Here is a 22,828-nt window from a genome sequence, read left to right as displayed (position 1 = left end):
AGCTTTAGCAGAATTGTGTGGTAAAAGCTGATAGGCCAAAAAAAAATTCAATATATTGTAACTAAGAAATAGTTGGATTCTCATTCTGATTGCGTAAATTGTAACAGCTGTACTGTCTCACCCTACTCATGAGAATGAAAATGGAAAAAAAGTTTTTTAAAATGCCTCTCAGAAGCCCCTGGGTCAGAAAAAGGGATAGTCTGACAAAACTGATGTATTGATGCAGCAATACTGCAATACTGTGACTAATGGCATCCCTTTATGGAAAATATACTAAAAAAAAAAAAAAAAAGAAAAACTAGAATACAAAACAGAATAACAAAAAAGAAATCTGGTACAAAGCAGTCTGGGCCTGGAATGAGTTCCATTCTGAATGCTATGCAGAAACAAACAGGCACTTCATTGTTTCTGAAAAGCACAGGGTGTTTATATTCTTCAGGGCATCCTCAAGCTCCTGGTTCCCCAGGCTGTAGATGAGGGGTTCAGTGTTGGAGGCAGCAGCGAGTCCAGAAGTGACAGTGGCAGATGCAGGGATGGCCCCAGGCTGGCACAGGTGACCTTGAGGCTCTGCAGGGCCCAGGCCCAGCGGCTGTGCCAGAGTCAGGGCTGAGGTCACACTCTGTGGGCTGGGGCAGAGCCCAGGCACAAATCAGCCCTGGCCCAGCAGCTCTGCAGTGGTGGCCACCAGGCCGGGTGCCCAGGGAGCCTTCTGGCCATGGCCTGCAGGGAGCTGCTGCTGCTGCCAAGGTGCCTTTGGTGTGCCAGGCTCTCCCTGCACAGCTCCCAGCACGGCCCTCTGCCCTTGTGCCCGAGCCCTTCCCTGTCTTGGGGCTGGCCTGGGGCTGTTCCTGCAGCGGGGCCTGGCCTGGCCATGGCACAGCAAAGGCAGTTCCTGCTGCAGCAGGAGGCTCTGCCTGCAATGGGCTCCAACAACCCCAACAAGGCCCTGTTTGCAAAGCCCCCAGGGGAAATGAAGAGCAGGGTCATGCTGCTTTTGGGGTGAATAATGCTGAACCCAGCCTGACTCCTCCATCCCAAAGTTCCACATCCTGAGAGGGAGCTGAAGCTGTGGCAGAGCTGGTCAAATCCCCAGGGAAAGGAACAACCAAGGGGCACCACTGAGAGCTTCTGCAGAGCTGCTGAGCTGGCACAGCCTGGGCACATCTGACTGACAGGGCAGCACTGCAGACTAGAAAAGCCCTGTCCCAAATTTTAACTGCGTCATCTCCTGACATTTCCCTTCTTGGGGGATGTGGAGATTCCTCCCTGGAGTGGAGACACCCCTCAAGGTCACTGCCTGAGGCTGAGCTAAAGAGATTTGCCCAAGGTCATGTTTCTTGAGGAGTGACACCGATCTCTTCTTAATAACTGGTTTTGCTTCAAAACAATTTTTTCAAAATTGCTTCCTGGAGCACCATATTAAAATAGATGTTAGAGCTCCTATTCTGTGGAGTAAACAATTCTGATTAACACCTTTTTGTCTAATCATGATCATAGTTAGTCATATCTATATGTATATAAATACTTCTGGTTTGCCATCCGAATTGTTGAGACACAAAGTTGTACAGATGTTCAATTCCACCTCTATAACCCTTTACACATAAATCCTTGACAAAGTCTGGGGCTGGGATTGGATCCAGGCACTCCCAGGCTCCTCTCACAGAAGGAGTTTAAAAGGCCTGGGGCTCCTGCTTTGGGGGAGCTTGGGGGTATAATTGGGGTGTTGGGGGTCCTTTCTGCACCTCGTGACCCAACAGGAGCTTCTCTACTAAACTGTGCCTGAAGCTGCCACTCTGCCCATGACAGGAGCCCCTGTGAGTGTCTGTGACATCCCAGCTCTTTGGCAGCCTGGACACTCCTGGGATGTCACCATGGAGCCCCTGTGACTGAGTGTGACCAAAGAGATCTTCAGGAGCCCAGAGACCCCTCAGATGCCACCATGGAGCCCCTGTGCCTGCACGTGAGCTCACAGCTCTTTAGCAGCTGGAAACCCCTGGAATCTGTTCAATCTGCTCTGCTGAGGATGGATCCTCAGAACCCTGGAGGTTCCCTGATGAATTTTAGTTCTCCAGAGGCTTGTTCAGTTTTCAGCTTTTCGGTTCAGGAATTCATTGCCAAAGCCTCATTATTATTTCAAAACATCCTAAGAAGACAAGCCCCCTGGGAATAATTTAATTTTAAGTCTTCAATTCTTCTGTGGTTTATTGTACAGATTTCAGAAGTGTATTCAAAGAAAATATACCATAATTTTAATGCACTTTTTTGTTTCCTTTTTAGTTTTGTTTTCCTGTTTATAGATTGATATTAGCAATCTCCAGTGTATATTGTTCCCCAGCACCTTCTAAGGCACTCTGAATAGATATGAAAATCAAGATCCTTCATGGCTGGCAATCAATCACACTTTGTCCCTACCTCCACCCCACCTTTCCCTCATCCAACCCCTGGGACTCAGAGCAGCCTTGTGCAAATCTGAGCTTTCTCCACTCCAGGCTGTGCCTGCAGCTTTCAGCTCCTTGGCACCAACTCCCACCTGCTTTCCTTGCAGAAGGAGCTGCCCGAGACACAGAGGGATGTTCATTTGTTGTCAGCCAACAAACCCAAGGGAAGGCACAGCTCCATGGAAAACACAAGTGCAGACAGTGACACAAATAGAGGGGAAGATCAGGATTTCTTCTCCTGACATTGTACAACTCCAGGAAATTCCTGGTGTCTCCAGGTGGGAAAACTTTGACATTTCTTCAAAGTGCTCAAATGACCCAGCTAATGAAGATGTGCTTGTGCATCTCACATGCTGCAGGTCCCCTACAGCCCTGCAGGGCTCCTGTCCCATCTGCTCTGCCCCACTCTAAAACAGGGACCAGCATTGTCCCAGGATCAGTAGAGAGCTGAATTGGAAAGGACCTCAGCAAGTCAGCAGCCCAGGCTGTCAGAAACTGGGTCACACCAAGTGGTTCAAGGCTGGATTTGGTGTGGATTGGAAAATCCCAGAGGACAGGGAGGAGGCAGCATCTCAGCACCTGGCTGAGCCCATGGGAACAAAGGTTTCCTCCTGTCCTGGCTGAACCTCCCCTCTTTCACCCCATCCTCATTGTCTTTTGTCTCCCACCAGGCCCCCGGTGAAGAGCCTGGCTCTGTGTTCTCCATCCCCTCCTGGGTGGCACTGCCAGGCTGGCATGAGGAGCCCCTCAGCCTTCCCTGCTCGGGGCTGGACAAGCCCAGCTCCCTCAGCCTCTGCTCACAGCCAAAGGGCTCCAGCCCCACCTTGGAGCCCTTCCCTGGCCCTGCTGCAGCTGCCAGACATCTTTCCTGCCCTGGGGAACCCAAGCCAGGCCACAGTGCCCTGGATAATGCAGGTCCTTGATGTGCTGGTGACACAGCCCAGCCCCTTGTGCCCGTGTCAGGCTCTGGGCTGGATCCTGTGGAACATCCTTTGGTGGAGGCTGTGGCTCCAGGAGCACCGGGGGGATATCGGGGGACAGGGGAGCCCGCTGGGCATGAACAGCACTGGACTTCTGTGGGGGGGAACTGTGAGGGGGTCTGGGGCAGAGTGACCAACCCAGGGACCTCACACAGCCCCTTGTGATGTCACACAGTCACCTTGTGATGTCACACAGCCCCACTGTGATGTCACAAAGGTCCCTGTGATGTCACGCAGCCACCTTGTGATGTCATACAACCACCCTGTGATGTCACAGGCAACTCTGTGATGTCATAGTCTGCTCTATTATGTCAGACCTCTGCCCTGTGATGTGACAGCTTGCTCTGTGATGTCACAGAGATGGCCTATGATGTCACAGGTGCTCAGTGACCTCACATAACCCACTCTGTGATGTCATAGCCACTCTGTGACCTCATGTTACCAGATGATAAATGGTCTGTACCTGGTGAGCTCACACAATGCTTGTTCTCCAAAACCACTGGCCCATGGAAACCACACAATGCCCATTGTGGTGGTCAGAGGCTGCCTGAGCACAATGACCATGGAATTATTGAGCTTTCAAATGTACTATTAAAGAAAGAGGGGCATCAACAAAGCTTCTACATTGGACTTAGAGAGAGCAGATTTCGGCCCATTCAGGATGCAGATTTGGAGGTTACCAAATCAGGTACTGATTTACTAAGGACAACAGCCATTGAAAACAAAGGGGTCTAGGAAGGATGGATACACTTCAAGACAGAAATCTTGAAGGAATAGGAAGAGGTTGTCCATCTGTACCAAACTGTGAGCAACCAAGGGAAATGACTTGCCTGGCTGGGCATGGAGCTTTTGCAGGTACTCAGCGGAAAAAAGAGAGGGTGCATCGCCTTTAGTCACAAAGAAAGGAAACTCAGGAAGTGTTTAAGGATGTCGCTAGGTCATACAAGAAGAAAATTAAAGAGATGGAAGCTCAGTCAGGACATAACCTGGCTGCTTCTGTGAAGGATAAAGAAATGTTTTTATCAATTCGTTAGCAAAATAAGGGATAAGGAAAACCTTGAGTCTTTGTTGGGGGGATATGGTTACCAAAGATGAGAAAAATGCTGAGGTGTTTAGATCCTTCTTTACCTCAGTTTTCAAAAAGACAGGTTGTCCTTAGGACAAGTGTTCTCCTCAGCTGGTAGATGGGCACAGGGAGCACAAGAGCCCCCCTGCAATCCAGGAGGAAGCAGCTGGGGACCTGCTGAGCCACTCAGATGCTCACAGGTGTCTCTGGGACCAGATGGGATCCATGCTAGGGCCATGAGGGAGCTGCTGGATGAGCTCCCCAAGCTGCTCTCCATCATTTCTCCTCAGTCCTGGCTCAGCAGGGAGGGCCCAGAGGAGTGGAGGTGCCAATGGGAGCCCATCCCCAAGAAGGGCTGCAAGGAGGATGTGGGGAACTGCAGGCCTGTCAGCCTGCCCTGGGTGCCCAGCAAGGGGATGGAACAGATCCCCTCGAGAGCCATCCCAGGGCACCCCCAGGATGGCCCAGGGATCAGAGGCAGCCAGCGGGGATTGCAATATCTGCACTGAGGATCTGCAGGAGGGGATTGAGTCCAGCATCAGCAAATTTGCAGGTGACACCAAGCTGGGTGTGAGTGTGGATGTGCTGGAGGGTAGGAGGGCTGTGCACAGGGCCCTGCACAGGCTGGATCCAGGGCCCAAATCCAATAGGGTGAGGCTGAACAAGACCAAGGGCCGGGTCCTGCACTTTGGCCACAACAAGCCCTGCAGTGCTCCAGGCTGGGGACAGAGTGTCTGGACAGTGGGCAGGCAGAAAGGGACGTGGGGCAGTGCTGGACAGCAGGCTGGACATGAGGCAGCAGTGTGGGCAGGTGGGCAAGAAGGCCAATGGCTCCTGGCCTGGATCAGGAATGGTGTGGGCAGCAGGAGCAGGGCAGGGATTCTTCCCCTGTGCTGGGCACTGGTGAGGCTGCACCTCGAGTGCTGTGTCCAGTTCTGGGCCCCCAATTTAGGAAGGACATGGAGGGGCTGGAGCGTGTCCAGAGAAGGGCAACAAGGCTGGAGAGGGGTCTGGAACACAAGTCCTGTGAGGAGTGTCTGAGGGAGCTGGGGTTGTTTATCCTGGAGAAGAGGAGGCTCAGGGGAGACAAGGTGGTGTCAAGGCACAGGTTGGACTTGATGATCTCCAAGGTCTTTTCCAACCTTGCTGATTCTGTGATTCCCTGAAACCACCCTTGGAGCAGTTACAGGATGAGCCCTGGGCCTCCTCTTGAGAAGGTGCAGCAGCCCAGGTCCCTCAGCTTCTCCTCACAGCCCCAGAGCCCATCCTGTCAGTCCTGCAGAGCCTCTGCAGCCCCTCCTCATTGCCCAGAGCAGGGAGCCCCACAGGCAGACACAGCAGGGCAGATGTGCCCCCCTGGCCTGTGGTGCCTCTGGCAAGGGAGCAGCAGGAGGCACTGCAGGAGCCTGCAGACAATTCCTGAAGCACTTGGAGGATGATCCTGTTCCCCAAGGGATGTTCCCATGGTGTGATGCTGTTTGCCCCCAGCCTTTCCACGGCCAGCCTGGGGCTGCTGACGGGGCTTTTCTGTGCTGAGCCTTGGCCTGGCCGTGTTGTGGAGAGAGCCTGGGCAAGGAGCCTGCAGCCCCCAGGCCCTGGCCTGAGGTGTCAGCGCTGCCCCAGCAGTGCCCATGGCCTGTCCCTGCTGCAGCCCCAGCACTGCCACCCCCAGCCCTGTGCCCGGCCCCGAGAGCACTCAGGCCCTACAGCAACAGCAGGGCCAGGAGGGCAGCGGGGCAGGGCCACGGCAGCAGCACTGGCAACACCAAGTGCTGCTGCTGCTGGGCACAGCTGCTGTGCCAGCACTGATCTGCCCCAGCTCTGCACACAGACATTGCTGCTGCAGCCACACAGAAGGGAACAAAAGGGGATTATCTGAAGAAACCTCTGCTGGGAGATCCTGTAGTTCATTTAAAGCTACTGAGAGCACAACTCCTCATTCACAGAGTCTGGGGCCACAGAAATCATGGAGAAAACTAAACCAAGAAATCGAACAAACAATGGCCTTTCTTTGTGAATATCACTGAAAACTAAAAGAAAAAACCACGACAACCAAAACAACAAGTGGTATCAAAGATGCTTTTTATTACAAACAATTTGCGGAAATGAGCCACCAGTTCAGTTTCTCTGAAATCGTCCTGTGATCAGTGTCCGCACAGTAGCCTTGAGCTCCTGGTTCCTCAGGCTGTAGATGAGGGGGTTCAGGGTTGGAGGCACCACCGAGTACAGAACTGACACTGACAGATCCAGGGATATGGAGGAAATGGAGGGGGGCTTCAGATTGGCAAAATGCCAGTGCTGAGGAACAGGGAGACCACGGCCAGGTGAGGGAGGCAGGTGGAAAAGGCTTTGTGCCGTCCCTGCTCAGAGGGGATCCTCAGCACAGCCCTGAAGATCTGCACATAGGAGAAAACAATGAACACAAAACAGCCAAAATATACAAAAGAACTTAGCACAATGAGCCCAAGTTCCCTGAGGTAGGATTTGGAGCAGGAGAGCTTGAGGATGTGTGGGATTTCACAGAAGAACTGGCCCAGGGCATTGCCATGGCACAGGGGCAGGGAAAATGTATTGGCTGTGTGCAGCAGAGCATGGAGAAAGGCACTGGCCCAGGCAGCTGCTGCCATGTGGGCACAAGCTCTGCTGCCCAGGAGGGTCCCGTAGTGCAGCGGTTTGCAGATGGACACGTAGCGGTCGTAGCACATGATGGTCAGGAGATAATATCCAGCTGAAATAAAAAAGATAAACAGAAAGACCTGTGCAGCACATCCTTCATAGGAGATGTTCCTGGTGTCCCAGAGGGAATTGTGCATGGCTTTGGGGACAGTGGTGCAGATGGAGCCCAGGTCGCTGAGGGCCAGGTTGAGCAGGAAGAAGAACATGGGGCTGTGCAGGAGGTGGCCGCAGGCTACGGCGCTGATGATGAGGCCGTTGGCCAGGAGGGCAGCCAGGGAGATGGCCAGGAAGAGGCAGAAGTGCAGGAGCTGCAGCTGTCGCGTGTCTGCCAATGGCAGCAGCAGGAAGTGGCTGATGGAGCTGCTGTTGGACATTTCTTCGCGCTGGACATGAGGTCCTGTTGAAATAGGAGACAGTGATAAGTCAAGGGAGACTTTGCTGAGCAATGCCCAAGCCCTTTCTCCCAGCCCTTCCCTTGCCACTCAGTTCCACCCAATTTTCCTTTTCTCAGAGCCCTTCCTTCAGCCCCGTGCCTGGAGCTCTGCTGGGATCTGGCCCCGTTGCTGTGATGAGCAGGGGCTCTGCCCATGGACACCGAGGGGTCAGCTCTGCTCTGCAGCTGTGGGGTCATGGGAACAAGGACAGGGGCCAGTCCTGGGGTTGGAGTTCATCAGCCCAAACTGCTTCTGAGGCAGCGGAGCTTGGCAGCATCTCCTGTACCAGGGCTAAGAAATGGTTATGGCCAAAGGAACTTTGAGAGGGTTTCCTGCTGTGCCCAGGGAGATCAGAGAGAACTGTGCAATGCAAGAGCATTGGCTGGAACCCAGTGAAGCCAGCTGCTCTGTCACTGCCTCTCTGCTTATCTGCCATTTCTGAGATTGAGGGCAGTCTCTGTGTTCCCCTGAAAATCAGCCTGACGCAGCTGAGAGCAGAAGGACCCACAGCAGAGCAAAGTGGCTCAGCCTTTCTCAGAGTCTCAGCCCCACTCCTGGCCAAGGGCACTCCTGTCCCCCAGTGTCCCCTGGAGGCAGCTCACAGCTTGGATGGCATCCCCAGGACACACCAGGGCTCCTGTCCATGGCACTGCTGGAGGAGAGTCAGCTCATTCCCAGCCTGCCAGCCTGCCCTGCCCAGAGCTCCTCAGGGCAGAGGGAGCTGGGACACCCCATTGCTGTGCTCAGCCTGCACAGGAGGAGCCCCAGGGCTGGGCCTGAGCCTGCAGCTGGAACTGCCATTCCCAGAGAGCCCCTCAGCAATGCCAGGAGCACCTGGGCAAGGCAAGGAGAGAGAGAGGCAGGCCCTGAGGAAAAGCCTTTCTCTGGCCAGCCCTGCACAGCCCCTGCCAGGCAGCAGCAGTGCAGGACAGTGGCCCTCAGGCCCTGGTCAGCAGGGAATGGGCACATGGCAGGAGAGATGCCCTTCATCTCTGCTGCTGCTCTGCCGGCCCAGGAGGGCACTGAGGGCCCCGAGCCCCCGGGCTGAGGGCTGTGCTGGCTGGGAGGGGACAGCAGAGCTGTGCTGCTCAGGGCAGTGTCTGCCCTGCAGGGCAGGGCCGGCAGGTGCCACATCTGCCCTGCAGCAGGGCTTCCCTCAGCACTGCCTCCCTCCCTCCCTGCCCAGGGCTCTGCTGCTGGAGCTGTCCCAGCCCGAGCTGTTCCTGTGGCCCCGGGCTCCTTCCCTGCCAGTGCTGCCAGAGCCCAGCCCAGCCCTGGGCCAGCTCTGCCCTGCAGCTGCTCGGGGCTGCAGGGATTAAAAAACAGCTCCCCCAGGCCTGGGCACCATGGAAAGGGGATGCTGGATGGATCTGGAGGCTGGGGGGGGTGCAGGCACTTTTTTTTGGTTCCCAGGAAACCCCAGTGTGTTGCTTTAAAAGCCTCAGCCTCTACCCAGCAAAGCTAACTTTCAATTCCCACCAAGCTGAGCCAGGGAAAGGTGGGTGCACAGATTCAGGAAAGCAGAGACTCAAGTAGGAAACTCCTGCCCTGAATGTGCTCATGAAAAGTCCCCTCAGACATGAGCTGGAAATGAGCTGGAGCTCTGAGCAGCCCCGCACACAAAGCAGCCTCTCCACAGCAGCAGGAGCTGCCCTAGCAGGAGCCACTCCTTGCACCCACAGCTCCCCTCCAGCATCCATGGGAACTCCCAGGCAGGCTGAGAGCTGCCCCTGGCAGGTGGCAGATGCCCTGGGCTGGCCAAGAGCCCTCAGGGCTGCAGCACCTGCTCTGCACCACAGCCCTGGGCAGCCCTGGCTGCAGCCCCAGCTTCAGCCCCTGCAGCCGTCCCTGGCAGCAGGAGCCGTCCTGCCCTGTCCCTCTGACGGTGCCCAGGGCAGCCCCGCTCTGGAGCACATCCTCCCCCAAAGCAGCAAGGGCAGCAGAGCCATCCTTACAGTCACCTCAGTGCTGTCCTGGGCCAGCTTCAGGAGATCCCTGCAGCCACAGACTGACTGTGTCACAAATGGTGAAGATTTCTCCATGAAGAAGTTCAAAATTTTCAAAACTTTTGAAGATTTCTCTGTGAATAATCTCAGAATTGTCCTTCCAGTTTCTTTGAGCCTCTGTCTGCTTCATTCCTCTCCGGTACCTGCAGGCAGTGCCCTCAGCCCTGCTGGGCTGGGAGAAGAGCATCTCCTCAGGAGAAATGTCTTTTTAAAGCCCTTCCTGGTTTCCAGAATCTGCCCTGTGTCAGGAGCCTGGCCCAGCTCAGCAGCAAAGAAAAATTTCAAGGACTTTAATGAGCCTCTTGGGGATTTGGTGTTGTTTACATCAGACTCAGTCCTTGAGAGAGTGTTCAATAAACTGCTCAAGAACTCAAAATTGAATTAAAATACTGAAGTTTCTTCAAGTTTAATTGGTCCCACTAAGAGACAAGACTGAGAAAGTGTCTCCAAGTTGTAGTAGGAGCAGAACACTGCAGGCAGTGAGGACAGGTGGGCACAAACAAGGCAAAGGTGTCTCTGATGCTGACCAAACCTGGATGTGTTTCAGGAATGCCAAGGGCCAAGGCCTGAGCCCCAGCCCCTGCCAAGGCAGATCCTGTCCCTCCCTCCTTGCTCAGGGCTCTTCCCGGGCCACTGGGATGTGGGGATGTGCAATGCCAAGGGCAGCACCATGGGGTGGCCCCTGCCAGGCTGCTGAGCAGGGACAAGGAGGCAATGAGGCCCCAGGCCTGCAAGGGTCACTTGTCCCCTCCTGATGCCTCAGGCCCAGGGCCAGCAGCCATGGCCCAAGTGCTGCAGGAGTTGGCTGTGTCAGGGCCTTTCAGCTGCTGCCCATGCCTGTGCCCTGTGCAGCCCAGGCTGTGCTACGGTGTCCATGGCCTGCGCCTCTGTCCCTGCAGGCTGTCGTCATCCCCCGGCTGCCCCACCTGGCTGGGCCCTTCCTTTGCTGACAGCTCTGCGTCCTGCCTGCCTCTGCCTGGGCACACAGAGCCTTGGGCTGCTCCAGACTCCTGCTGGGGGATGTGTTGCACCACAGCCCTGCCCTGGGAGGGAAATTCCTTTCTCCGTGTGTCCAGTCTGGGCCTTCCCAGCTAAACTTAGCATTAATTCATTTTTCTCTGGATGTTTTCCAGTAGGTGAAAAGGATCCACCTTCTCTGAAACCACTCTTTAAACACTCTCATTGCTCTCCTCCACTGTCCTCAGTCCCCAACCGATGGAGCACAGAGCTCCGTTGTCCCTATGAAGTGGTTGTGTGCCTGAGGCCTCCAAACCCCATCTTGGGAGATCTGTGGGCCCTCTCCAAGGTGTTTGCAATTGTGAACATACTTCTCATAGTCCATGAAAATGGTCATAGGACAGGACCAGGCAGGCCTCTCTCTCCTGGTTTCTGTGTGTGGGAGCAATCTTTTCAATATGGAATTTGGGAGGCCAAATTCTAATTTTGGCCATGGTCCCTGGACAAGAAGGTCGGTTCTTTTCCACAGGAGGGAAAGAACAGGGCCCCATTGTTTCAGGGGCAGATGAGAGGTGACCGCCAGAAGCCAAGTCCAGCCAGAGCTTGCAGGGGTTTTTTTTCTGGGATCTACCCTTGATTATAGGAAATTTTGTAGGAATAGTACCAATTTTGGCAATGAGCATCTAAAAAGATGGGTGGTTGTTTTCCATAGCAAGGAAAGCACAGAGCCCCAGGGCTCCAGGAGCTGATGAGAGGAAGCCTTTGACATTCCAAGATCAGCCTGACCTGTCAGGTGGCCCCTGGCAGGCCAAGCCAGCCAGACCTGTTCCATGTTCCCTCGGTTCCACGGGGCCCCACAGTGTCCCAATGGTCCCTTGCTTCCATGAGGCCCTGAGGTGTCACAATGTCCCCTTGGTCTCACGGGGCCCTGAAGGCTCTGAATGGTCTCCATGGTTCCATAAGGCCCCACAGAGTCACAGTGGTCTCTGGGTTCCATGGAGCCCCGCTGTGTCACCGTGGCCCCTTGGTTTCATGGGCTCCAGGGGTGCCACAAGGATCCCCTTGGTTCCATGAGGTCCCCACAGTGTCCCTGTCATCTCCACAGCAAGGAAAGAACGGAGCCCCAGGGTGGCAGGGGCAGTCACCAGAGGCCAAGGCCAGCCAGACTTGACAGTACTGGCAGATTTTGCCTGGGAGCAATCCTTGGATATACAGAATTTCAGAAGTGGAATCCCAATTTCAGACATAGACACCCAGAGGAGAAGGGCAGTTTTTTACAACAGGAAGGAAAGCACGGGGCACTCGTGTCTCAGGGCCAGATGAAAGGCTGTCATCAGAGGCCTAGGCCAGCCAGACCTCTCTTTCCTGGTAGCTTTTGTCTGAAAACAACTCTTGGATACAGGGAATTTTGAAGGTGGAATCCCAGTTTCAACAATTTCTGCATAGATAACAGTGACTGTTCTTTTCCACTGGAAGGAAAGCTCAGAGCCCAAATGTTTCAAAGGCAGAAGAGGACAGAGCTGGCTCCTGGGAGGCCAAGCCAGCCAGATCTGTTTGTCCTGGCAGCTTTCACTTAGGAGCAATCTTTGGATTTAAGAACTTTTAGAGGTGGAATCCCAATTTTGGCCGTGGGCACCTAGTCAGGATTTTTTCTCCTATAAGAAAAAAAAGCACGTGGTCCAAGCATTTTTGCAAGAAGATTAGAGGTGGCCACCCTTAGGCCAGGCCAGCCAGTGTCTCTCGTGGCACCTTTCGTCTAGGGGCTGTCCTTGGACACAGGGCATTTTGGAGGTGGAATCTCAATTTTGGCTGTGGTTGCCTGGACAGGAAGAAGAGTTCTCTTCATTAGGAAGGAAAGCACAGAGCCCCAGTGTTTCCCAGGCACATGAGTGTCAGCCCTAAGGAAGCCAAGGCCAGGCAGACTTGTCAGTCCTGGCAGCTTTTGTCTGGGAGCTATCCTTGGATATAGGGAACTCTGGAGGCAGATTCCAAATTTTGGCCATGGGCACCTAGCCGAGATGTATGTTTTTTCCCATAAGAAAGAAAAGCATATGGTTCCAGTTTCTCAAAGGCAGATTAGAAGTGGCCCCCAGGCAGCCAAGGCAACCAGCTCTGTCTGGTCTGACAGATTTCATCTGGGAACAATCTTTGCATATCAGGAAATTTGGAGGAGGAATCCAAGTTTTGGCCATGGGCCCTGGAGGAGAAGGACAGTTCTCTCCCAAGGGCAGGAAAGCCCAGAGCCCCAGTGCTGCAGGGGCAGATGAGGAGCAGCCCTCAACATGCCAAGGTCAGCCAGACCTGTCAGGTGGTCCCCAGGATGCCCAGCCAGCCAGAGCTGTTCCATGTTCCCTTGGTTTTGTGGGACCCCCCAGTGTCACAATGCTCTCCTTGGTTCCATGAGGCCCTGGAGTGTCACAATGTTCCCTTTTGCTTCTGTAGCGTCACAATGGCCCCTCGGCTCCACGCACCCTCGCTGTGTCACAGTGGCTCCTCTGTGACAGCACGGGCTCCACAAGGTCACCACGGACTCTTGGTTCCTTGGGAACCCCGAGTTTCACAATGGTCGCCGATTCCATGGGGCACCACAATGCACAGCCAGTATGGTAACCCAGCTCTGATTGGCCGAGCTGTCCATCAATCACACTGCAAGGGCAGTGTTTTCCCAGCTCTGATTGGCTGAGCTGTCCATCAATCACAAAATAGCCGCTGCTGCCTACCCTGACTCTGATTGGACAAGCAACTGGAAGTCCCACTCAAGGGGCGGGCCCATGGAGGCCCAGGGGGTTAAAAGCCGGAGCACGAGGCCAGCCCATGCTCTGATTGCTGCCTTCTCCTGGGGCTCCTGTGTGAGCGACGCTGGAACCCGAGCAGCTGGTACCTGTATGTGTGTCTTTCTACAGATCTGCTGTCCTTGTGTTGTTCTCTATTTCTTCTTCATTTCATTCTACTTACCTGGGACATTGTTGGGATACTCCTTATCATCTTACGGCTTAAAGGTTTCTAGGTCAAATGGGGTAAGTTAATGATGTTAATGCTATGAGGAGAGTTTCATGTTGAACTGGATGTTGTATTAAACCCTTTGCCAAAGTTTCTTGATTGTCTGTGTTTTGGCTGTAAAATTTTGTGTCACTCTGACCTCCTAGCTCAGTTGGTTACAGCGTGGTGCTCATCACAGAGGTTGTGGGTTCAATCCCTGTGTGGGCCATTCACTTTAGAACTGGACTTCATGATCCTTGTGGGTCCCTTCCTACCAAGAATATTCTTTGCATCTGTCCATGTTGAGAAGATCTGGTTGGTGTTCCTCCGTTGTAGCAAAGGCAAGTAAAGAAACCTTTGGTTCCCCCCAGCCTTTAGGTTTTCTGGGGTGTTACAGCCCTGCAGGCTCACAGTGGCCTCTTGTTTTCATGAGGCCCCACAGAGTCACCCTGGCCCCTTGGTTCCATGGGCCCAGCAGTGCCGTGATGATCCCTTGGTTCCACAACTTCCCACAGTGTCACCCTGGCCCTTGGTTCCATGAGGATCTGCAGTGTCCCACAGATTGATGCCATTTGTCCTTGCTGCCCCTGCCATCCCCCTGCCCCACAAACAGCCCCGAGCCACCCGCCAGGGACAGGCCCTGCTGTGCCAGCCTGGGCTCAGGGCTTGGCCTTTCTGCTCCCTGCAGCCAGCCCAGGCCTTGCTCAGCATTGCAGTTCCCTGCTCACAGCCTTGGGCTCCCTGCAATCCTGCCCTCAAGGATCTGCTCTCAGCAGTGCCTGCACAGCCTTGGGCACTGCCTGCCCTCAGTGGGGCCCAGGGATGCTCCAAGGGACTTGGAGTTTTGCTTCTGACTCCTGGAGCAGCTTCTGCAACCTTCTCTCAGTGCCTGAGGGCCTGGGCTCAGCCTCAAATCCACTATGGGGCTGATGAAAATACAGAAATCCCTTTTGGGCTCCTTGTCTTCCTTCAATTGTCTTTAAGTCTCCAGGGCCTGTGCAGCTCATTGAAGACCATTGGTAGTTCTTTTAGGGAGGAAGATTTCAAGGTGCACCTCATGACTTTTTATCTTCAATCAAGTGAGTATTTTTTTAGTTCTCAGTTCAGAGAAGAGCTGATAGAAGCATTCCCCCGGTGATCTTGATGCTGAGTGTCTCCTTAGGAGGTCTGGGCATGGAGAAGAATGAGCCCCTTGAGGGCTGACCCTGTTTGGACAACCTGCTCCTGACCCAACCTCACCATGTCTGACATGGCCCACCTGGGACTGACATCCCTGTGCCCTGCATCAGAACCTTGTCCCCTGAGCTCTGCAGCTCCATGTCCCAGCCCATTGCACCATGTCCCAGCTGCTCTCCTCAGGGCTCTGCCTGCACAAAGGCCCAGGAGAAGTTTTCCTCTCTGTGAGAAAAGAATGGAAAAGCCTGAGCAGGTTTCCTGAACAACAAACCTCACTCAGGAACCACATGCTCAGTCCAGGCTGCCTGGAATGATGTCACCTTTCTACATGGGACAGTGTGAGCAGAAATGATCTCTGTAAGCGGAATTCTCTGAGTCTTTCAGCTGAATTCTCTGTCCCCGTCCTCGATCTTTCTTGCAGATGAAAACTGCTGATCCTCACCTTTAACCCCTTCTTTGATGCAAACAGATGTTCCCAGGTGTGTTCAGCAGGATTTGCTCCATGTTCCTTCAAAGCTTTTGTGTTCCTCATGGAACCAATGGTCCATTGTAACACTGCTGGTTCAGGAAGACCATGGTGACACTACAGAACCTCATGGAACCACCCATCCATTGTGACACAGCAGGACCTCATGGAACCATGGGTCCCTCGTGGCACTGCAGATCCAAGGAGACCCTGGTGATGCTGTGGAACCTCCTGGAACCAGAGGGCCATTGTGACACAGCAGAACCTCCTGGAATCAAGGCAGCACTGTGGAACCACATGGAACCAGGGTCCATTGTGACACTGTGGGGCCCCATGGAAAGAAATATTCATTGTGACACAGCTTGTAACCAATTTTCTATTGTGATATTGCAGATCCAAGAGACCGTGGTGACACTGTGGCAGTTCATGGAACCAAGGGGCTGTTGGGGCACACCAAGGCCCTGTGGAACCAAGGAGAGCCTTGTGGCAGTGCAGAACCAACGAGGCCATTGTGACAGTATGGACCCTGATGGATCCCAGGCCCCATTGTCACACAGCAGGGCCTCCTGGAACCAAGGGACCATTGTGAAACTGTGCAAGGGGCATAATGGAATCAAGGACACCACTGATACTGAAATCTGCTGGATAGAAACGTTCTCACACAGTTTTGAGTATTTGAAAGCAGGTATTCTTTATTACATAAAGCATGGTGGTCACTCAGATGATCCTTCACCAATCTGAGTGCACTGAGCATCGAATGAGCAGAGTTTTTATCAGACACACTGATTACATGTTCATGAGCTATCCCCACTTACTTTGACTTTATCTGACATAGTTGCACCCCTTATCACAAGTCCTTATGTGGTTCTTTGGTGTCTGTCTCCAACACCTGGTGTCCTTTTCAGGGGGCTGTTCCTCGACCCCTACTTTTGAGTAAGGGCAATATTGTTGTTTTGCATGACTTCTGCTTTGTCACACTTGCAGAGCTGACCTGGCATCCTGCTGATGTTTTGTGTGAGTTACATCCTTTATCTGTTTCTCCAAGATTGTGCTATCCTTTTCTGCTGTCCTCATCGAGTCCCCCCTTTTCTTGAGGCTCAGTTCCTTATGGGCACTGGTGTCCCAGTATCTGTATTTCATTTTATAGCATAGGGCACTATAACACTTAATCTTGATGCAAGATGAAACCATACAGCAATTATTCTGGTGACCATTATAAACAGATCTTTTAACCGAGTCCAGCTGGGTAACCATGAAGGAAGTTTGGTCCAGATTTCTTCAAATCGCAGGAGGTGTCACCTTGAGCTGTGCATTGAAACAATTTTTAGACTACAATACTCTGTCCCAGAGTCAGTTCTTGAGCTTCCTGGATCAGGAGAAGAGCAGCTGTACTGCCCTCAGACAGCCCAGCCAGCCCTGGCTGACACTGTCTGGTTCTGTGAAAAGTTGGCCACAGCCCTGCTCCTGTCCCCAGGAGCTGTGACAGCACTGCCAGAGCTGGGTTTTGTCTCTCCCAGGGAAACAGATCAAACGGGCCCATGGGGTCTGGGGGCCCAAAGCAGGGCCCGCAGGAGGGCTCGCTGGGGCTGGGAAAGGCAGCCCATGAATCTCCAGTCCAGGCTATGAAGTCCTGCTGAGCTGCCTCCAGGAGCTCACAGAGGCTTTACCAGCAGCCCATAATTGCTGATCCACAGCCGACACCTTTCCCCAACCCCGAGAAATGCCTGCGACTCTCACACTGCTCCACTGTGGCTGTGGGAGTTGGCAAAATGCTTCTTTTCCTTCCTGTCCCAGGCTCCTTTGTCCCTGGAGGATTTCGGATTCCAGGTAGGGTTCTGTGGTCTGGACTATTTGTACTCTGTACCCACTTAGTCACAGAAAATTACACAGTGCCACAGTCTGATCCCAGCATTGCTGCTGAGTTTCAGTGGCTCAGAATGTCCTCTCCATACCAGAACAGGGCTCCAAGAGGGTTCTGATGTTTCCATTCCTCCAGTTCTTTTGCCACTTGGTTTCCATATACAGGAGGAGTATTTTTAAACCCCTGTGGTAGAACTGCCCAAGTCAGTTGGGCTCTTTTCCCTGTGTTTGGATTTTCCCATTCAGAAGTAATTACTTCTTGGCTTTTAGTACTCAAAGGGATACAGAAAAAGCCACCTTTCAAATCTGATACTGTGAACCATTTTAGGTTTTCACTCCAGGTTGTTAGCAAGGCACAAGGATATTTTATTGATTGGGTCTATATCTTCTACTGTCTCATTTATGGTTCTGAGGTCCCCTACCAGCCACTAATCCTCTCCATTTGCCTTCTAACTGGCAAAATAGGGGTATTACATTTGGATTCACATTCCTTCAATAAGCCTTATTTTATTAATTTCTCCACAAGGCATAATAACCACTTATGACTTTCTATTTTCCAAGGGTATTGCTTTTGCCTTCCTGGTCCTGCTAAGGGTTTCAATTTATTTCTTACTGGCTCTGCCTCTTTGGGTTACCGGGGCACCTCTCCAGCCCAGGCTATCAGATTTACTGCATCCTCAAGTGATACAGATGGTAGATGGATCACATCGGAATTTGAACTGTAGCGCAAAAAGAGAGGCTTCCACGTAATTAGATTCTGGAGTAATAACCTGTATTTTGCCATTTTCATGTTGATTTTAGCATTCAGTTTTTCCAAAAAATTGTCCAAGCAGAGGCTTTAGTAAATTGGGTAGATACAAAAACTGGGGAGCCATCCATTGTTTTGATAATTTAAAATCAATGGGCTGGAAAAATGGCCGAGTTCCATGATTCCCTCTTGCACCAATGATTGTTATAGAATCATTATTCAAGTTTCCTTTTGCTGTATTTAGCACAGAGTGACCAGCTCCCATGTCCACTAAAAATTCTGCCTCTCCATTGACCTCCTCCCTCCCCAGCTTAGCAGTGACCAGAGGTTCTGCTGGGAAAGCATCCTCTGGTCCCCTCAGTGACCATCGGTGATGGCCACAGGACGGGGGTTTGTGCTGTAACTGCAGACAGTCGCTTTTCAAACGCCTCTCTTTCCTACAGTGTGCACATTGATTCACGCCCAGTCTCTCTTCTTTCTTCCTCTGCTATTCTTTGATGAGCTCTCAGGGAGAAGATTGATTGAATTGTGGAATAACTCACTTTGGAAGAGTGTCCTTTGCAACAGAGCCTTCAACTGCATCAGCTGTGGCTTCACTTACAACTGTTCTGATGGGTTCTGGCAATCCCCCTGCCCTGGGGTCACAGGAGTGTGGAAGCATCTGAAGTAATTGCAGTTGGCTCAGTTTTACTCAGCTGTGCAGCAGAAGGTGCTACAGGGGTCTCTGAAGCAGTCAGAGCCCCCACTCAGGCTGGTGATCACTGCATTTCTGCACAAGAATCAGCCTGGGCACAGCAGGATCTGCCCATCTCTAGGGCTGCCCCGAGTTCCCCCCTGGAGAGGTCCCAAACATTTCAGTCCCAGTTAATTCTGAAGGTGACTCATTTTTGCTCATTTTGGAGTTGGTTCACTTTGAAGGCTCTTGACTGAACTCAGTCCCTTGGTTTCAAGCTGATGGCCTGTCTCAGACCAGTCTCTGCTCTGGTCTGTGTGGACAAAGAGATGGGAGAGTCCTTGGGCCACCCAGGGGACCGATGGCTTCAGTGCTCTGGTTCACATCGACAGAGCTTTGTTTCACTGCTTCAGACCCCCCCTCTCCTCTTCTCCCCCTGGGCATTTTAAATCATCCATTTTCAAAGTCATCTGCTCTGCTCTTCTCCGTGTCTAAAAGCAAAACAAAGTACCTGAAAGGGAAAACACCAGTCTTTATTGCACATATTTTTGTCGTGCTTCTTCTCCTAAGTATTTTGGTTTAAAAACAGAACAACTTAATTAATCAGGGATTTGAGACTTGAATAGTGAGTTTCATCTACTCCCCTGCAGGCAGCCAGCAGAATTTGTTTCCTCCAGGCTCCCTCTGTAGTCAGTGGAGACAAGAGAACACTCTGGAGGCTGGCTGCTCCCAGCTGGCACACAAAAGGAAGGTTACAAATCTCTTCCTGGCACTTCTCTCTTGCTCTGCACTCGGGTTTTTTGATAGCAATAGCAATGCAGGACTGCATGGGAACAGGTGCATTTTGGTGCAGACAGGTGACAGCTGAGATTGTGACACTCTGAGTGGATCCATAATAAATTTTCTGCTCCTCATTTAGAGTACTGAAAAACCAAGAACTACTGGGTCCCTATTCCACCCTCCCCTTTCCTTTCCTGAAGAGCCCAAGAGGAAAAAGCTGTGGAAGAAAGCAGAGGGTTGCAAAAGAGATATTTGGCATTGCTTATTTTGGAGTCAGCAGATCCTCAGAGACTCCGGGTCCAAAGGCAAGTACTGAATAACAGAAACAAGGGATTTCAATGTACAGATTGGATGTAATTTCACAGTTTAGTGTTTGTGCTGTAGATGAGAGGTGTTTGGCATGGGGCTGTGACAGATGTTTGCAGTAGGTCTGCGTGAGCTGGGAATTTCCCAGGAATGGGGGAATAGAGCCAAGAGCCTCTTCAGAATCCTCTGTTCTGGTGAGAGAATTCTTTGGGAGTGTTTGGAAAAGGTAGAAAAAAGACAACAAAATCTCTATGGATTTTACCTGAAATGTGAAACAGAACAATCAGGGTGGGAGGATTGTTTGAAGCACAATCTCTGTGCTGTATAACAAAACTGCAGGAATAGAAAGAAGCAGAGAAGGATAGAAATGTTTGTCCAGACTGGGAAATTATTACACTTGTTTTTGCTGTGTTCCTGTCTCAGCAGGATGAGCTGGGATTCAGCATGGGACCAGAAAATGGAACAGCAGTTACTGAGTTCATCCTAGAGGGTTTCCCAGAGCTTGATGCAAGACTGCAGCTATTTTTCTCTGGGGTCCTTCTGCTCATGTACGTGACAACAGTGATGGCGAATGCAACCATCATTTTCCTTGTGTGTGTGCATCACCACCTGCAAACCCCCATGTACTTTTTCATCAGCAACCTGGCCTTCCTGGAGATCTGGTTTACATCCTCCACAAGCATCAAACTGTTTGTCATGCTGAGCTGTGGCCAGAACAGTCTCTCACTAAGCAGCTGCTTTGCCCAGAACTATTTCTATTTTGCTCTGGGCTGCACAGAGTTTGTCCTGCTGGTTGTCATGGCCTTTGACCGCTATGTTGCCATCTGCCACCCTTTGCTCTACGCTGCCATCATGAAGCCTCAGCTCTGTGTCCGCCTGGTTGTTGCTGCTTGGGTCCTGGGCTTTGCCCTGCTGAGCTACCGGCTGCCCTTCCTCTCTGAGCTGTCTTTCTGTGGCTCCAAGATCCCCCATTTCCTTTGTGACAACTCCCCCTTGTTCAAACTGTCCTGCTCTGACACCAGCCTGCTTTGGAAAATAGACTCTGTCTTCTTATCCTGTGTTGTGCTGGGTTCCTTATGTCTGACTCTGACATTTTACATTTGCATCCTTTCCTGTGTTCTGCATCTTCCAGCAGCCTCTGGGAGGAGGAAAGCTTTGACTACGTGTTCTTCCCATCTCATCACCTTATCCATTGTCTATGGGAGCTGCATTGCTCTCTACACGTGTCCTGCAGAAGATGTTTCCTTGAGGACCAACAAAATTGTAGCTCTGCTGAACACAGTCCTGTACCCATTCCTAAATCCATTCATCTACAGCCTTCGGAACAAATCTGTGATCCTGGCCCTGAACAAAACCATTGCCAGGACAAGAACAAAGCTTTTCCCCTAACCATGGTGCATTTCTGGAAAGCCATCCCAAGAATCTGGGATCATGTGTTACCCAATACCAGTGCCTGTGTGTGCAGCCTCCAAACATGGCTGCCTCAGGAGATGGATGCTCCTGCAGGGCTGTGTCAGGTTAAGAGGTAAGAGACTCATCTGCACACCCAGGCAGGGCAGCAACAATGGCAGGAGGAGAAACTCAGTTCATTCTCTGCCCTGGCTGCTCCCGGGCCCATCTCTGGAGAAGCACCAGCTCATTAAGAGCCCATCTCCAAAAGAAAGAAGAGCTCAGAGGAACAGTGCAAGTGACAATCCAAATTACAGCTCCTGAGCAATGGACCCCTTGTCCCAGCTCCTTTCCTGGGACAGCCACCAGCCCTGGTGCCCAGTTTGAAACCCCAAAGTCACAGAGAGCAGGTCACCATTTGGACTAAGGAGATTGCTGCCCTGGTATGTAGGACTGATTATGGGATGGAGGGGAAGAGCAGTTTTGGATAGCACAGGACTTGTGGGAAGGTAAGGACTCAACCAGAGCAGTCTGCCCTGTGTTCTCATTTACCTTAAATTCTACCTCCTGTGTGAGCAAATCTCTGTTCTGCCCGAGCACAGGAGCCTGGGGGTGTGAGGGCAGCAGCTGGAGGAGGGCACAAACAGCCCATCTGCCAATGGTGCCGGCCACAGAGTGACCAGAGGGACTGGACTGAAGGGTTTGGGGTGTGGGGGTGTCTGGTCTGCACCAGCACCTCAATGGGGCTGTGGCCTCGGGGCTCAGCTGTGCAAATGCCTCAGCTGGTGAGACTGGAATCCAGGGGAAGCTGCTGAGCAGAGGAGTGTCTGAGCACAGCTGCTGCAGGGATCTGTGTACAGGGATGGACATGGAATGGGACAGACTGGACCAGGATAGGCCATTGGGAATGATCTGCAGTTCAGAGCAGAATGATGGTCTGGTCCATCTGCCCGAGCCCTCCAGGGCTGACCAAAAGTTAAAGCAGTCATTCAGGGCACTGCCCAAATGTCTCTTCAACACTGACAGGCTTGGAGCACCAACCACCTCTCCAGGGAGCCTGTTCAGTGTTTGACCACCCTGTCAGGAAAGAAACACTTTCTCCTGTGCGGTCTAAACCGTCCCTGGTACAGCTTTGAACCATTCTCACACGTTCCATCACAGGATATCAGGGAGAAGAGAAAGGGAAATGCAGGGCAGAGCCAGGGGGGCAGTGAGATGGGAGTGTGCAGCCTGCAGGGACACAGGGACAGCTGTGGGACAGCGCAGGACAAGCTGTGCTGGGCATGGCCAAGGGCCCTGGCAGGGCTGGCAGTGCCCAGGAGAAGCCAAGTCTTGGTCCCCTGGGGCACAGCAGGGTCTGTGCCACCAGGGCTGTGAGGGGACACCTTGTCCTGAGGCCCTGGGGCCTCCTGGCACAGCCCCAGCAAGGCTGGGCACTGTCACCCCCCTTGTCCTGCCCTCAGCATTGTCCCTCCTCTCAGGACCTGAGGTTGAAGGGCTCAGCAATAAATGCACCACGGGGCTCAGTGGGATCAAGCAAGTCCTGACTAACCATGGCTGTGCCTTGATTTCCCTCTGGTCTGGTGCAGTTCATAAGAAAGGTTTTCTGCTACAGTTATGGAGAAAGAGTTCAAAGACCTTCTAAGAAATACACAGTCCTGTTTTAAAGGGTGTCTTTTATTACTCTTATCTTTATAGCAGAGGTGATTGCAGTGTTCCGTGATTGACACTGATCCAGGGTCTCCTCAGGAGGCCTGGCCTGCTCAGAGAAGCTGTGCCTTGAGGGCTGAGCCAGTGTGGACAACCTTGCTGCACATTGCCCAAGCCCATCCTGTGTGTCCTCCCTCACCTGGGACCTGCTTTGCTTGGAGAGCTGCCTGCACTCAGGCATAAA

At 52.5% G+C, this 22,828-nt stretch overlaps 2 protein-coding genes and 1 pseudogene across 2 annotated transcripts in view; 1 reads left to right on the top strand and 2 right to left on the bottom strand.

The window, feature by feature from the left end:
* Positions 1-22,828, bottom strand: part of LOC134562336 (zinc finger protein 664-like) — a 455,591-nt gene that overhangs the window by 350,433 nt on the left and 82,330 nt on the right.
* LOC134562273 (olfactory receptor 14J1-like) lies at positions 6,603-7,885 on the bottom strand (annotated as a pseudogene).
* Positions 19,206-21,102, top strand: LOC134562379 (olfactory receptor 6M1-like). The gene is made up of 2 exons (XM_063419754.1): positions 19,206-19,544; positions 19,972-21,102. Exon 2 carries the CDS (start codon positions 19,990-19,992, stop codon positions 20,932-20,934), a length of 945 nt encoding a protein of 314 aa, XP_063275824.1. The 5' UTR covers positions 19,206-19,544; positions 19,972-19,989; the 3' UTR covers positions 20,935-21,102.

This window comes from Prinia subflava, chromosome 27, assembly GCF_021018805.1.
Source record: "Prinia subflava isolate CZ2003 ecotype Zambia chromosome 27, Cam_Psub_1.2, whole genome shotgun sequence".
Classification (NCBI taxonomy): Eukaryota; Metazoa; Chordata; class Aves; order Passeriformes; family Cisticolidae; genus Prinia; species Prinia subflava.
This window is presented reverse-complemented; position numbering and strand designations above follow the sequence as displayed.